Raw genomic sequence first — 15467 nt, 5'->3', positions numbered from 1 at the left:
GCTCGGCGCCCCCCGGGGCCGCGTCCAGAGCGGCGCGCGACAACGGCGAGGACGCCCGGCTGGCTGCACTGCGCACGCGCGCCGCCCCCAGGTCCATCCAGGAGATCATCGCCTCGCTGCAGTCCGAGGACCAGCTGGCCTCCGACCAGGCCATCAGAGAGCTCATAGAGAGCGTCCTGGGCCAGAACTACGACATTAGAATGGAAGTAAGTGAAGCAGAGGAGAGCATGCTGCTTGTGGCAAGTGTGTGTGCGTGCACGCGCGTGTAATTTCACTTACATAATTTTTCAGTGGATATGGTGTGCTGTAACAGAAAACCCCGTGATGTTATCGAACTTCTTTGTATTTTATTTGAATTTTTAATTTCCCTTAGGGAGTAATGTGACTTCTTTCCAAAACGGGCCATTGAGGATATTCCAGAAACGGGTTCAGAGAACATTGGCTGAAGACCCCACTAGCCTTTCCTTTCAAAGACTGTGGTCATTTAGTATGGAAATAACAGCAGGCGTTTTATGTGAGAAATTCACTTTCCCCCTTGTTTGCCTTCAGTTTGAGTTACAGTAAAGGCGAATTTATATATTGAGATCGGTGTTTTTACTATTAAAAATTTAATTTGTAAGAATTGTATAATATTTTCAGTTGAAACAGTTGTCTTGAAGCATTTCAAAAATTGTTTTCTGAGACACCAGTGGCGCAATCAGTGATTGTGTTGTACTTAAGCAAAAATGAATTTTCTGGACCTTTGCCAGTTAGACTTAGAAGTGCCTCTTAGTGTGGGACGAACTTTATTTTTATCCCATCAACAACCACATCAGGTAGACAAATATCAATAAAAGTTTTTTTTATTTTAAAGAGAAAAGAACGAAAACACATTCACAAACAAACAGACATAAACAAAACAACACCCAAACAATAGCAGCAATACAGAATTTCAGACAAGGTGAAAGGAAATTAGGAGGTCTTTTAGCTTTGGCAAGGCTAAAGAATTGGCACAGTGTCCTACAGCTAATGCATGACAGAGCTAGGATTCCTCCCAGTCAGTCTCACCCCAAAGACTAGCTTGGAGTTATGCCCAGGAAAGTTTATTTGTTGGCTTTGATATGGCCCCCACAGGAGGCAAAGCTAGATAGGGTCATATTTAAGCTTAAGATATTTTGCCCATTATATAGACTTTGGTGGGGACACTGAAAGAAAAAAGGCAGCAGGAGAGAAAGGAGAGGTGAGGGGGAGGAAGAGAAGGGAAAGTCTTTTTGAAATAACAATGGGAATGACAGTAAGAGGGAAGAAGATTCTATTACTGTTCTTGGCTGTGGCTCCAAATCTCTTGTTAGAACACAGAATACCACCGCTGACATTGTGTATTTAAAATAGTTTCAGCCCCACAGTACATGCTTGGCTGTGATTTAAGGAATGCTGTCACGAAGGGAAACAAAAACGCACATGAGCCAGAGAGTCTCCAGTGTCGTCTTTGACTGTGTTCGTGGGTAAAATATTACAAATACTGTGAATTAAGACTCACATCTCTCCTCAGCCAGTGAACAAAATGAACCTGTCTGAGCCATTTCAAAAATGAGTATTCTCATTAGATTTCTGCCAATCTAATTGAAAAAGGAACCAAGGATTCCATTAAAAGAGCCTTAGCCTCCTTCCCTTAGAAGGAGCCTTAGCAAAGACAAGGCCTCAGTCCCCTAAGAATGGGCCTAGCACATTGCGGTATGGTTGAGGTACTTGATATGAACAGAAGCTGGAATTAGAAAATATCCCAGGAGTCCTGTTGTATTTCAGGGGAGGGCCCTATGGGAAAGAACACATTTTGAAGGACGAAAGTGGAACTAGAGGCATATGAAGGAAGAGTGTCAGCTGAATAATGACTATTGGACCAGTGAACTGTACTCTTCTACCAGAAATATTGATTTTTCTTTAGTCTAGTGTTTTTTGGTGTTTCAGTTACCTGTTTCAAAAATGGGTAATGTCAGCATAACATCCAGATTTTCAACACTGGCCAACAGTAAAAAGGCCATCCTTTCTACACTCCTTGAGGTGTCACTGGATACCATATAGAGAACAGTAATGAAATACTCCTTTTTCTTCTAAGCAGCATGGTGTCAGCTGAAGCCTAGTGGTGAATCAGAACTCATATTCCCATTCAGCAGAAACCAAGAAGCCCCACTAATGGGCCCAGTAGAGGATATGAATCTTGGACCACTACACCTACCTGGCAGTAGTAACACAACCCCTCCATTGCCTTGTTAGAATAGTATTAGAGAAAGCCAGCTTAAATAAGATCTAGACTTGTATAATACCAAAAATGTCCAGGATTCAGTAGAAAAATCACTTGTCATGCCAAGAACCAAGAATACCTTAATTTGAAAGAAGAAAATAAAATCAGTCTGGGAATGCTGGTCAGTAGGTGGAGTATATGCCTAGGACACACAAAGTCCTAAGTTCCATACCTAGTAGAACAAAGAGAAAAAAAAATCAATAAACAGAGATGCTGAAATTACCAAAGATTTTAAAGCATTACTCAGAATGCTTCAGCAAACAATTACGAACATCTTTGAAACAAATGAAAAAATATAAAATATGAACAAAGAAGTAAAAGTCTCAGAAGAACCAAAGGAAATAATTCAAGCTGAAAACACAATAACCAAAATAAAAACTAGATGGATTCCAAAATTGAATGGAAAAGCTATTGGGTATAATCAGTGGACTTGAAGATAGAATAACATAGCTTATCCAAGGTGAAAATCAGCCACTAGACTGAGACCCATGGAAATATAACAAAAGGAGAAGAAAGAAGATAAGGAAGGCATGACTGAAAAAGTCCTGAAAGAAATAAGGGATAAAAACTTCTCAAATTTGGCATGAGACATAAACCTACTGATTTAAAACCTAAGTGAATCCAAAATCTAAGAAATTCATACCCAAACATACAGCATTACACTTTTAAAAATTAAAGTCAAAGGAAAACCTTGAAAGTAGAGAGAAAATGCTATTTACATTGAAAAAGAGTTTGAATAACAAAGGATTTCTCATCAGAAATCATGTAGATCATAAGTAATTGACACAGCATTTTTGAAGTGCTGAAAGAAAAGAACTATCCATTCAGAATTGTATGTAGAGATTTATCCCTCAGGAGTTAAGGAGAAATCAATCAAGACATTCTTAGATGAAGGAAAATGAAAATAATTTGTCACTTGAGGTTCTACCCTAGGTTCAGTCCCCTACTGCAAAACAAGACCCAAATAAAACACTGTAGATAAAATAGTACTTTAAAAAATGTTCATTAACCCATAGGAAGTTAGGTAAAAGTAAATACAGAAACAAAGTAAAACAAAAAATAAAATAGCAGACTTGAAGCCAACATAGCAGTAGCTACATTAAGTATAAATGGTCTAAATAAACAGTTGAAAGACAGAGATTAGACAGGTGGATTAAAAACATGACCTAGGGGCTGGGGATTTAGTTCAGTGGCATGGCGCCTGCCTGGCAAGCAGAAGGTCGTGAGTTTGATCCCCAGTACCGGAAAAGAAAAAAAATACATGACCTATGTGTAGTTTGTAAGAAGTTCATTTCTATTATGAAAATGTAGGCAAATGAAAATAAAGTATGAAAAATATATCATGCACATATTAGTCAAGAGAAATTAGGAGTGGCTATATTAATGTCAGATAAAGTACATTTCAAAGCCAAAAAAATTATCTAAAGGACAAGAGACTTTATAATATGATCAAAGAATTTACTCATCAAGAAGTCAAAACAAGGGGGCTGGGGATTTAGCTCAGCGGCAAAGCGCCTGCCTGGCAAGCGCAAGGTCGTGAGTTCGGTTCCTGGTACCAGAGAAAAACCAAAAAACAAAACAAAACAAAAAAAAAAAGTCAAAACAACTGTAAATGTGTATTACCAAATAGAGCTATAAAATATGTGAAATAAATACTGAAAAGAGAAATATTCAAATCCAAAATAATAGTGAGACTGTAACACCTCCCTCTTTTCAACTATTGATTAAAAAACTAAAGAAAAGCTGGGCATGATGGTACATGCCAGTATCCCCAGAGCTCTGGGAAGCTGAGGCAGGCAGACTGTACTTTCTGTCTTAGCCTGGCCAAACTAGCAACTTAGTGAGACCATCCTTATCTCAGAATTTAAAAAGGGTGGAGAGTGTCTAGGGATGTAGCCCAGTGCAGAGGCTTTGGATTTAGTTCCCAGTACTGCAACAAACAAAAAACAGCTACACAAAGAATCCCCAAAGACACAGAAAAATGACATATCAGCCGCCAGGACCTAGACTACATCTTTACAATACTGATCCAAACAATAGGAAAATAAACATTTTTGTTCACTGCCCATGGATCATATACTAAGATAGAGCATGTAATGAATGATAAATTAATCTTAGTCCGTGTGAGAATGAAAATTATACTGCTTGGGCTGGGGATATAGCTCAGTGGCATAAGCGCCTGCCTAGCAAATGCAAGGTCCTGAGTTCAATTCCTGGTACCAAAAAAAAAAAAAAAATTGATTAAAATTATACTGTTTTCTGACCAAAATATAATAAAACTAGATATCAGAAACAGAATGGGAAAAATTTCAAACACCTGTAAACTAAATAATTCTGAATCATCTATTGATCAAAATGAAAGTCTCAGAGAAATAAAAATAATGCACTTAACTAAATTAAAATAAAAGTGGAACATTTCAAAATTTGTGGGCTATCGCTCAAATAAAGTATAGCACTAAATATATACATTATGAAAGATGCAATGCATCAGATCAATAACCTAACTTCTTAGCTAATGTTTTAATAGCTAGATTACTGAAATTAATAATAGGGTATATATCTTTAAGAAAAATAGATTTGGTTTTTGATTCTAGCAAGGTTTATTGGAGTTTTGACAAACAGGTTCTAAAATCTATATGGATAGGCAAAGGAAGTAGAACAGTTAAAATAACTTTGAAAAAGAATAAAGTGAAAGGCAGCAGTGTATCTTATTTCAAGCTTTATACAGGACCAGTGATCAAGAATGTTTGGTATTGGTGGATCAATGGAGCAGAATGGAGAATACAGAAATAGTTCTATAAAAATGTGCCCACCCAGCTTAGGTGCAAAAAAAAATTCAGTAGATGATTGATGGTCTTTTAAACAAGTGGCACTGGCAAAAGTGTATATCCAAAGGCCAAAAAAAAATCTTACATGTCAGACGTACATAAAAATTAACTCAAATGAGTCATAGGTTTAAATATAAAACCATAAAACTTTCAAAAAAGTAGGAGAAAAGCTGCTGGACTAGGGCTAGCAGAGAGTGCCCAGACTTGATACAAAAAACATGACTTACAAGGGAAAATTAGCTCATTGGATTTTATCAAATCAAAACTTTTTTGCTCTGCAAAAGACCCTGTTAAGACAAAAGGACAAACTGCTGATGGGGAAGAAATATTTGCAAGTCACATGTCCAGCAAAGCGTAGTTATCTAGAATTTATGAAGAACTGTCAAAATTCAGTAGTAAAATATCTACTAGAAAAAAATGTCTAGGAGAGAAAATGGGCAAAAGATGTGAACAGTTTACCAAAGAGGATATACATATGGCAAATGAGTACATGAAAAGATGTTTAACACTGGAACATTAGGAAAATGTAAATCAAATCCATAATGAGATCTTACCACTCACCTTATGAAAATGAAAATTAAATCCATAATGGTATATCACTGTGTATTTAGCAGAGTGCCTAAAATAAAAGATACAATATTAAAATGTTAGGAAGAGTCCAGAGATATTGGATCACTCATACATTGTTGGTAGGGGTATAAAATGATACAGCAACTCTAGAAAACAGTTTGGCAGTTTCTTAAAGAGACCGTACCAGTGCTATCTGATCTAGTAGTTGAACTCCTGAGTAATACAGAGGAAGGAAAATATATATTAATACAAATATCTGAGTGTTCATAGCATCTTTATTAGTAATAACGCAAAACCAGAAACAACCCATATGACTTACAAGAAAACAATAAGAAACAAAATATTGATTACCTGCAAAAGTGGGCTGAATCTCCAGAGAATTATACTGATGCAAAAAGGCAATCTCCAAATGATAGATACTATAGGGTATCATGTATATATTTTTCTTGAAATGATAAAATTACAAAAATGGATAACAGATCTGTAGATGCCAGGAGTTAAGGGTGAACTTTTGGTGGAGGAAGGTGAGTGGGATGTGTGTGTGGCTTTAGAAAGGCAATATTAAAAATCTTCGTGGTGATGAAAATTTTTTTCTTTATCCTTATGGTAGCAGTGTTGATATCCTTGTTCTGATGTATTTCGATTTTGTATAATTTTATCATTGGAAAAAGCTAGGTATACTGTACATGATTTCAGTCTTTCTCTGTCTCTCTCTCTGTTTCTGTCTTTCTGTCTGTCTCTCTGTCTTGGTCTCTCTGTCTCTGTCTCTCTGACAGAGGTCTCAAACTAGTGAGCTCAAATGGTCTTCCTGCTTGAGTCTGATTATCTGAGACCACAGGCAGGCATTGCCATGCCAGGATGAACTATTCTCTGGGTTATTTTTTACAACTGAAAAGAAAATCTACAATGGCCTCAAGATAAAACCTTGCTTAAAGCAGATTCTTTTAAAAGTGTATGTTTTTTTTTTTTTTTTACAGGTTGTAAGAAGATACACAAAGAAATACTAATAAAAGTTGATCCTTAACCTTCAAGTCTGAAATGTGAAATCCTCTGAAATAAAATTTTGGATTTTGGGTTCATATTTTCAAAATAGGGATACTCCATTGATAGTTTATGCAAATATTCTGAAAAAAAAATCCTTCCAAAATCTGAAACACATCTGATCTCAAATATTTTGGATTAAAGTACTCAACTTGTTTATTTTCTTCTGTGCTGTCTTTAACATCCCAGACTTGTTCTTTATCCTTTACATAGTGCTATACAGAGATATATGTATAAACATACATATTGAAAAATCAGATGACATATTTAAAAGAACACATTATTTTAGTGAAAAAATGAGAGGAAGGAAACACTACATGGAAATTTATCACCACATATAAAGAGTATTTTTCTTTATCAAATAAAAGCAGTTGATAACTTACTTTTAGTAAATACAGAATATTTAATACAGAATATTTAAGTATTTTTCTTTTTTTAAGTAAAATAAGTAAAGTATTAATTCTTATGGGGAAATTTCCATTCCTTTAGCTTGTTTGATTGCAGCTATGATTTTGAAGTAAGCTAGAAGTTCTCTCAAAACAAACTTATTCTTTGTTGCAAAAAATGCAATTTATTTTTCATAAGAATTTAAAAAAATTGGAATATAGTTACTTGAAAAGTTAAGTACTAATTTACTGCAGAATTCCAATACACTTTTTTTTTTTTTTAAGTACAGATGCTATCTAGCAATGATTATTTTCCTTCCACTTGCTTGTGTAATTTTTTTTTTGGCAGCACTGGGAATTGAACCCAGGGCCTCATGTATGTTAGATAAATGCTTAACTGTTGAGTTATATCCCAGACCTTTATAATTAAACCCTTTAATTTTCATTATAGAAAACAAAAGCCAGGTGTGTTTAAATCTTGAAAGTGACCCATTTTCATACACACCAAAGTTTAAGCAAGATTTGCATGTGAGATAAGGTGAGGAATTCAAAAATTATTTAAGAAAATAGTTCTTGCTGGTACAATTATTTGCATATTTCAGGTACAATTATTTTTGTATTTAGGATAAAATTATCTCCACCCTCCTCTGTGTATTGTTACTTAACATATAGTTAGTCATCCTTTACTTTGTAGTGTGGACCTTTTTTAATTCTTTTAAATGTTAAGGACTGATCCAAGGCCTTAGAATTTTCTGGAAGAGGGTGTGAGGTACATACTGGCTGGTAAGCTAGATAGTTAAAAATCTAGCACTAATACCGCCTTAACATTGTAGAGTGTTACTCTACCTTGTGATAACTTCAGTTCATGATTTTCCTTTATTTTGGTTTAAATTAGAGGAAAGAAGTTATGTAATTTTTTTTCTTTTATACTGGGAATCAAACTCAGGACCTTTTGCTTGCCAGGCAGGTCCTGTGCCACTGAGCTATATCCTCAGCCGAAGTTAATGTAATTTAAAACAGGTGTTTAACATATAAAGTCGGTAGCATGTCTCAGAATAATATAGCTACCTTCACCGCAGTTTGAATCAACTAAGTATCCTAGTTAGGTTACACATTGACTTACTGTGCCTGAGAAGTGGTTTAGTTTTTATTACTGAAAAGTGCAGGATTTGGTTGTGATTGAACCTAGCCATTCTGCAGCTATAAAGAGCCCGAAGCTAGGTAGATGTATTTTTTACAGTGTTTGTTTTAAAGCAGAATAAGTAAACATGGGTTTTAAGGATGGGTAGATAAACAGTTTTGACAATAAAATGAAAATCTTGAGAACTAGCCAACCACAATCATGTTTAAGCATCTCTTATCCCAAATGAAAACAGCTCAATAGACTACACAGCACCTTTCCCAGTTGTGATCTGTGTATGTGTCATTTTAGGGGGAATATTATTTTATGAGGAACTGGTTTTCCTGGTCCACTGCAAAGTGTGCAGAACCTTGACCTCACTGTAGTGGAGAGGTAAGACAAAATTAGCCATATTTATTTTCTTTGTGAGTTTTTATGATCGGGTTAGGAAAAAATTTAAATCCTCAACCTATTACATTGAAACTAAACATATCTTCATGTTTAATAAATTTTTCTGACATTTTGCTACAAGACCTTTTAGAGTCCTGGTGATAAATTTCCACGTAGTGTTTCCTCCCTCTCATTTTTTCACTAAAATAGTGTTTTTAAAAATATATGTCATCAAATTTTTTAATATATGTATTTATACATGTATGTCTGTATAAAACATATGGTATATATGCATACATATATGCACATTAAACTTTTTACTATAGGTAAAACGGAGACCCAGTGAGGGAAAGTGACTTTTGCGAGGCCATGCAGCTCATTAACATAGCTGGAACTGGGACTATTTTTAGTTCTGACATCCAGTGCAGAACTGCTTGCATTATATCATACTAATGGCCTTTCCTTATTCTCTTTCCCCAATATTTCCCTCCTTTTCTCCCTCACTACCTTAAGATCTAGAACCCAAATAGGCGAAATTACTTCTCACTGTAACCTCTCTGCTCTAAGATTCCTGCATTAGTGGAAAGACCATTGCACGCTTCTGGGTTGGAAGGGTCTCTTGTAGGTGGCTTCTGAGTCTAGCACACATGAGGCTGGGGAAAGTCAAGAGAAACCAAGGATTTGCTCACAGAGCCTTGTGGTGTTGGTAAAGATGGAGGCTAAGGGATGGCACTCAGGCTGGAGCCTAAGATACCTCATTCTGTAATCAAAGCAAAAGGGTACAGGTGGGATACATGACAGTGATGCTGCTAGAAGTTGGTTGTATGATCACTAGTCTGCTGCACTCAAACACCACTAATTCCTCAACTTAGGTTGGTATTACTATGAATATGTTTCTCTGTCATCTCTCATGCAAACAAAAGCAGAGTAACACACTGACCCACTTTTACTTAATCATATTAGTTTTCTTTCTATTTGTTTGTGGAAATCTTTTGTAATCAGTTTCTCAAAATGAATACTGAAGTATTTTCTCATGTTGGTCTAGTGAGTGCTATTTATGAGCCCTTGTCTTTTCTGGGGCAGAGCTACTTTGACATACTTGAAATCTTATTACCTGTAGTGAGTTAGGGCCTTGTTGAGAATTCTCAACTTGAGAAAGTAAGATGTGTTATTGGCCAAAAGCCAAGAGGAAGTAAGTGCTTGAATATGAATATGGTAGGGTTAGAGGATTGCCATGATCATGTGGCCAATTGTAAATGGATATACTGGTCAGCAGATTTATGTCATCTTGGCAATAAGTAAAAGTCTCTGCATCCTCCATCCCCTTAAAAATGTGGGGGCTTTTAAAGAAGTAGTCTATCTTTTCTTTAGACCTCAGAGTAATATAATCAATAAAACTATCCTTTTCTTGGCTTACTACAAATTTATTATGCACACAGGAGCAGATTGAAATAAAGCCAGACCTCATCATTTCAGCCAAATTTCCCCTCAAGTACATCTCGTCTCAAGCTCTTCATCTCCTAATCATTGGAAATAGGGTTATGAAGAAATGAAAGATTGAGGCAGCTGAGACACTTCATTGTTCTGCTTTCATTATGCCATTGAGATCTGCCTTCTTGCACAGTCTTTGGCAATCAATTATTACTTGGAAAGTGATTATTAAACAGTTTACTGAATAATGGGTTTTTACACGACTGTTCTGTGGCTCTTTAGGGTTAAGCGAAAAGGATTATTAAATATCCATTTACAATGGAATTTGTGAAAACGCTAAATGGAATGCATAATTCATATAGACTGTCACTAGTACAAAGCCAAGTCAGTTGAACCAAATATCAAGTTACAAGGAAACAGGGAATAAGCGGCAGTCCTAGCAGAACTAGTTCTAGTTAGCTAATGGTCCAGATAATCAGAGAAACTGGTTATAGACAAGGTGGATGTTTATTTCTCTGGTGTAAAACAGGGTCATGTGAAAAGTTAATGTAGGATGGATGTGGTATTCATCAAGGCCCAGGATCCAAAATCCTTCCATCTGATTGTTCCACTGAATCGATCCTCATTCTCAAGGTCATCTCAAGGTCCCTTATGGGTACTGTACCTGTAACAACTGTGTTCTCCCCAGCAGGAAGGGATTAAGTAAGAAAAATACATACCTGAGGTTGCCTATCACTTTAATTTATACTTAATTAGCCCGCGTTTAGTCATATGATGACATCTAGCTACAAAAGAAGATGAAAAGTGAAATCACTATTCTGGGAAGCCATGTGCCAAAGTTCATGTTCTATTATTTTGCAAGGGAGTAGAAGAGATATTGGGGCAGTTTATGGCATAGTTTCTATGGGTGATGCACCTCCACAGAGGTTTATTGAGCACCTGTACTGTTTAGAACTTTACCAGGCACTAAGAATAGTAAGATTTTGTATGTGACAGTTTTTACCTTTAAGGAGATAGTGAACATAACAAGGGTATTGTCAGACAATGGAAACCAGTGGAGAAAGTCTTAATTTAGAGTTAGAATGACTCAGGTTGGGATCCTTGATTTTCAATTTGTTCTTTAAATTACTGATGCCTCAGTATTCTCATCTGTGCAATGGTATTGGTAATAATCACTATACAGTATTGTGAGGATAAAATGGTTGTAATACATGTTAAGTATCCCGCATTATTTTTAAAGCCTGTTAGAACACGTTACATCCTAGTAAGGTTGACTGAAATACATTCCCACCAGTAGGACTACCAGTCTGCTCCTGTATGTCCGAGTCAGCTTTGGGCATTATTAATCCTTTGAATCTTTGCTAATTTGAAAGATCATTGGTTTTAGTATTTCCCAATTGTGGAAATGTTTCTCAAATGAAGCATACAGTGAAAATTCAATATCTCAAAAATGTGATGGAATTTGCAGCACTTCAATCAGAAATGTGGGTCTGTGAGCCACTTAACTGCACAACCCAGACTCCCACCAGCACACTTTTTGATCTTTGAAGCATTTTCTTATTAATTCAGTGTTATTGGATGGCTAATATATCTAGTGTTTACTCACTCTGGGAAATAGAACAAATGAGATTTCTGATATTTTGGGCTTAAAATCCAGAGGGAGGAGACAGAGTAAACAAATAAATGTTCTCTGGGAAGTAGTACCGTCCTTGCTGAGAATCTCCGATGTGAGAGTCTTGCTATGGTAAGAACTTTGAATTTCACTCTGAGTGACATAGAAGAACAGTGGAAGGTTTTGAGTGGGGGCATGGCGTCATCTGATCTTGTTTTTAAAGGTTCATCTCACTACTGTGTGGACAATAGTTTATGGATGGGAATGAGTGAAGGAAGGAAGAGACATTACTACCTACTGCAATAACTAACACAGGTGAGACTTGATCCAAGTCTGAATGGAGACGATTGCAGAGAATGGTATGAAAAACAGTCTGACTTACTGTATATGCTGAAGGTCCTTTATTGTTTGGGTATGGAGGGAGAGAACGTTGGGAAAGCAGAAGAAAGAAAGAGAGGGATTGGTCAAGGATAACTCCATGATTTTTTGTGTATTGCTCAGCTAACTGGTAGAGTTTCCATTTGACCAAGGTTGGGCCAGATTTTAGAGCTGATTTTGGACATGTTAAGTTTGAATCTCTAATATATTTCCAAGTAGAGACACCAATTGTAATGTTAGTTATCATTCTAGGGTTCCAGTGGAAGGTTAGGTAGGGCTCAATAGATAGAGAATCATCAGTGGTCAGATGATATCTGAATTCTCGAAACTTGAAGAGGTAACCAAAAAGATGATTGTAGCTGTCAAAAAGGGATCTAAGAACTAAGGGTCCAGAGGCTCAGAGAAGAGGTGAAATCAACCAAAGAACTGAGGAGAGCCAGGTGCAGGAGGAAAACCAGGAGAATGTGTCATGTGCACAGTGTCTTCAAAACCAAGTGAAGAAAGTATTTCAGGAAGGATGCAATAACTATCTGAAATGCTGCTAAGGCAAGAAAGGTGACAACTAAAATGTTTAACCGTGGCATTATAACAGGCATATGTGTATAATATTTATACACATATGCATATATTTAGCCATCTTACAGCTTTTGCTGCTGTTATGGTATATTTTTTATTTACATTTTTGAATGATTTATTGCCACAGTGGTTTTAATATGTTGATCATGTGTCAGTAACCTCTTGAACTTACATTTTTAGTAGTTTGTGTATAGAATATCTTGTTTCATTAAATTGGTGTTTAATAAATGTGGTGATAGTGGGCATTCTTGATTGATTTTTGGCTTTAAATCAAAGGCTTTTAGAGTTCTACCATTAGGTATGATGTTTACTATAGCTTTTTGATAGATATATTTTATAGTTGCACATCTTTTTTCAGCTTGCTGAGAACTTTTATCATGAATAAGTTCTGAAATTTGTAGATAAACCGTTTCCTATAACCTCTTATTCTGATGTATTATTCAATATGAATTCTTGAATTCTGGGAATAGTGTTTTTGGTTGTTACAGGATATTTCTATATGCTGATGATTTCTAATAGTGATTTGTGTTTGTGTTCATAAGTGAGATTGGTATATGCTTTTTTTCTTACTCTGCCTTTATCTATATTTGGTATCATTTGCATTAGCTTCATAATTGGATGCTTACTTTCTTTTTGTCTTTTCCAAAAGGACTGTTTTCTTCTCTAGAAACTTTGGTAATTATCACTTGAAATGTTGTCTGGGCTGATACATTGGGTAAAGAGAATGTTTAAAAATTATTGTCTCCATTTTTAAAAGGTTATTGATTTATTCAGACTTTCAATTCCTCCGCACCCCTCGCCCCCTTGCAGGTCAATTTTGTGACTCATTTGTAGAGAATTATTTTTCTCCAATTGCCTTAAACTTCTTGCCATGAAATTATTATTAGATTATTTCTTCTCAATCTCTGTCTTGGCTTTTTAAGTTTATACCTGTGGTCTTTGTCTCAGCATGTAAGTGGGTAAGAATATTAGTCTGAAAACATGGATGTGTAAGAACTCTGGTAATTTTTGTAAAACTGATGCTAACCTCTGTTTGAAAAATCTCATTCAATCGGATCACAGAATCTTCATCTCAGGCAATTTGGGGGATCTCCCTCCCCATTCCTGGAATACATACAGAATTCCTTAGCTCTGCTATGCCCTGCATCTCTTTCAAGATATACTTCCATCTGGTGGTCTGCTTAGGTCTTCCCAACCTTTTCAGTCCACAAGAGTCTCTTCTGGGTTACCGATTTTTCCTAAGACCTTTGATTTCCAGAGTTTCCTATTCTTGTTTGCCATCTTTGGATTTATGGAAGGCATTTTGCTGCTCTTAAGCCATGCTGGGGCCTGGTGAATGCTGAGATTATGTGACACTCCATCTGCTTGGACACTCCACATGGCCATTGCTTCTCTGGCATCTTGCTGCTACTTGACTTCTTCATGGGATGTGATCCAATGCAATTTCTGTTCTGTATTCCCAATGAACACATTTCCCTCTTGCTTCTTTTGGGCTTAGCCCTGGGAGCTGGGTTTAAGCCCTTACAACAGGAATTCAACATTGAATATGTTTTCATCAGCTTCTTGTGAACTTTCTCTGGACCAGGAATTCAATTCTTTTCTGCTGTTTTCTCCCAAACCAGTTGTCATTGTCATTCTATTTTTTCTTCTTTCACCAGGTTCCCAGGTTTTTGAAACCTGAAATCCAAAAAGAGGTCCTTGTTTTTTCCCTTTAAGCTCTGTGGTGGCTCCTTCTACTTGAAGATGTGGCCTTTAATGATCTAACTGGATAAAGGGAGAATCTTGGTGTATGAGTGCAAAAGAAACATCAGTGATACCTCACAACTAACTCTTTACTTATTCATCATACAGATGAAAAGCAGAATCCCAGAAAAATAGCTGATGTGATGAGACCACATAGGTTAGTGGTAGAACAGAGCCCAAACTGCAGATACTCTACTACTTTTGTATTCTTTGAGTTTGTATATTGTTGAACAGGTACACTATTTGAAACTCCAGAGTTTAGATTCAACAACTTCATTCAATATATTTTTAAAGATTTTTTATTTTAAGAAATAAAAGAAATAAAACATGTTAACAAACAGACATCCATTTACAAAATAGCATAAGAACAATACAAATAAAACAGAGTTACAGACAAAGCTGTAGGAAATTAACAATGGTTGTTGTGTTACTTATTGACATCCTACAAGTAGTTTCTCAAGAAAACAAATAGAGACATACAAGATTGATCAAACAAGTAATCATTAACTATTCCTTTCTGTAGAGCAATAAAGGACAGTAGTACAACTATGTTAGCTATCCTGTATATACATACTTACATAATTTCCCCTTCTTTCCCTTCTTGTTTCCCACACCCCAGTTGCCCTTTACTTTTGAGCATTTGCCTTTTGTTTCACAATGTCTATCATACCTCCGAGTTTGTATTCACTCTTTCAGGTCTTACACTAGTGAGACAATACAATTCTTATAAATGCAGGTCTGATTTACTTCACTTATGAGTATGGTCTCTAGTTCTGGCCCTTACCCAGTAAAAGCCTCGAGTTCATCTTTGTTTATAGCTGAATGTTATTCCATTATATAAAAGTACCACAATTTTTTTATCCAATCCTCAGTGGATGGACATTTGGGTTGCTTCCACAGTTCAGCAGTTACAATTTGTGCTGCTATGAACATGAGTGCATATATGAACAATTGCTGGGATATGATGTTTTCAGATCTTCTGGGAAAATACCTAGAAGGAGAATAGCTGGGTTGAATGGGACCTCTAGACCTGGTTTGCTGAGGAGTCTCCAAACTGATTTCCACAGTGGTTTCACCAGTCTGCATTCCCACCAGCAGTGGAGAAGAGTTC

General features: G+C 36.3%; 1 protein-coding gene across 1 annotated transcript in view; it reads left to right on the top strand.

Annotated features, from left to right (window-relative positions):
• Ttc6 (tetratricopeptide repeat domain 6) overlaps positions 1-15467 on the top strand; it is a gene marked incomplete in the record, with an annotated part of 231700 nt that overhangs the window by 12044 nt on the left and 204189 nt on the right. Inside the window, 1 exon segment of the mRNA XM_013510165.1 lies at positions 1-206. Within this exon segment, the coding sequence (XP_013365619.1) occupies positions 1-206 (206 nt within the window).

Source organism: Chinchilla lanigera, unplaced genomic scaffold, assembly GCF_000276665.1.
Source record: "Chinchilla lanigera isolate Chin_1 unplaced genomic scaffold, ChiLan1.0 scaffold00008, whole genome shotgun sequence".
Lineage (NCBI taxonomy): Eukaryota > Metazoa > Chordata > Mammalia > Rodentia > Chinchillidae > Chinchilla > Chinchilla lanigera.
This window is presented reverse-complemented; position numbering and strand designations above follow the sequence as displayed.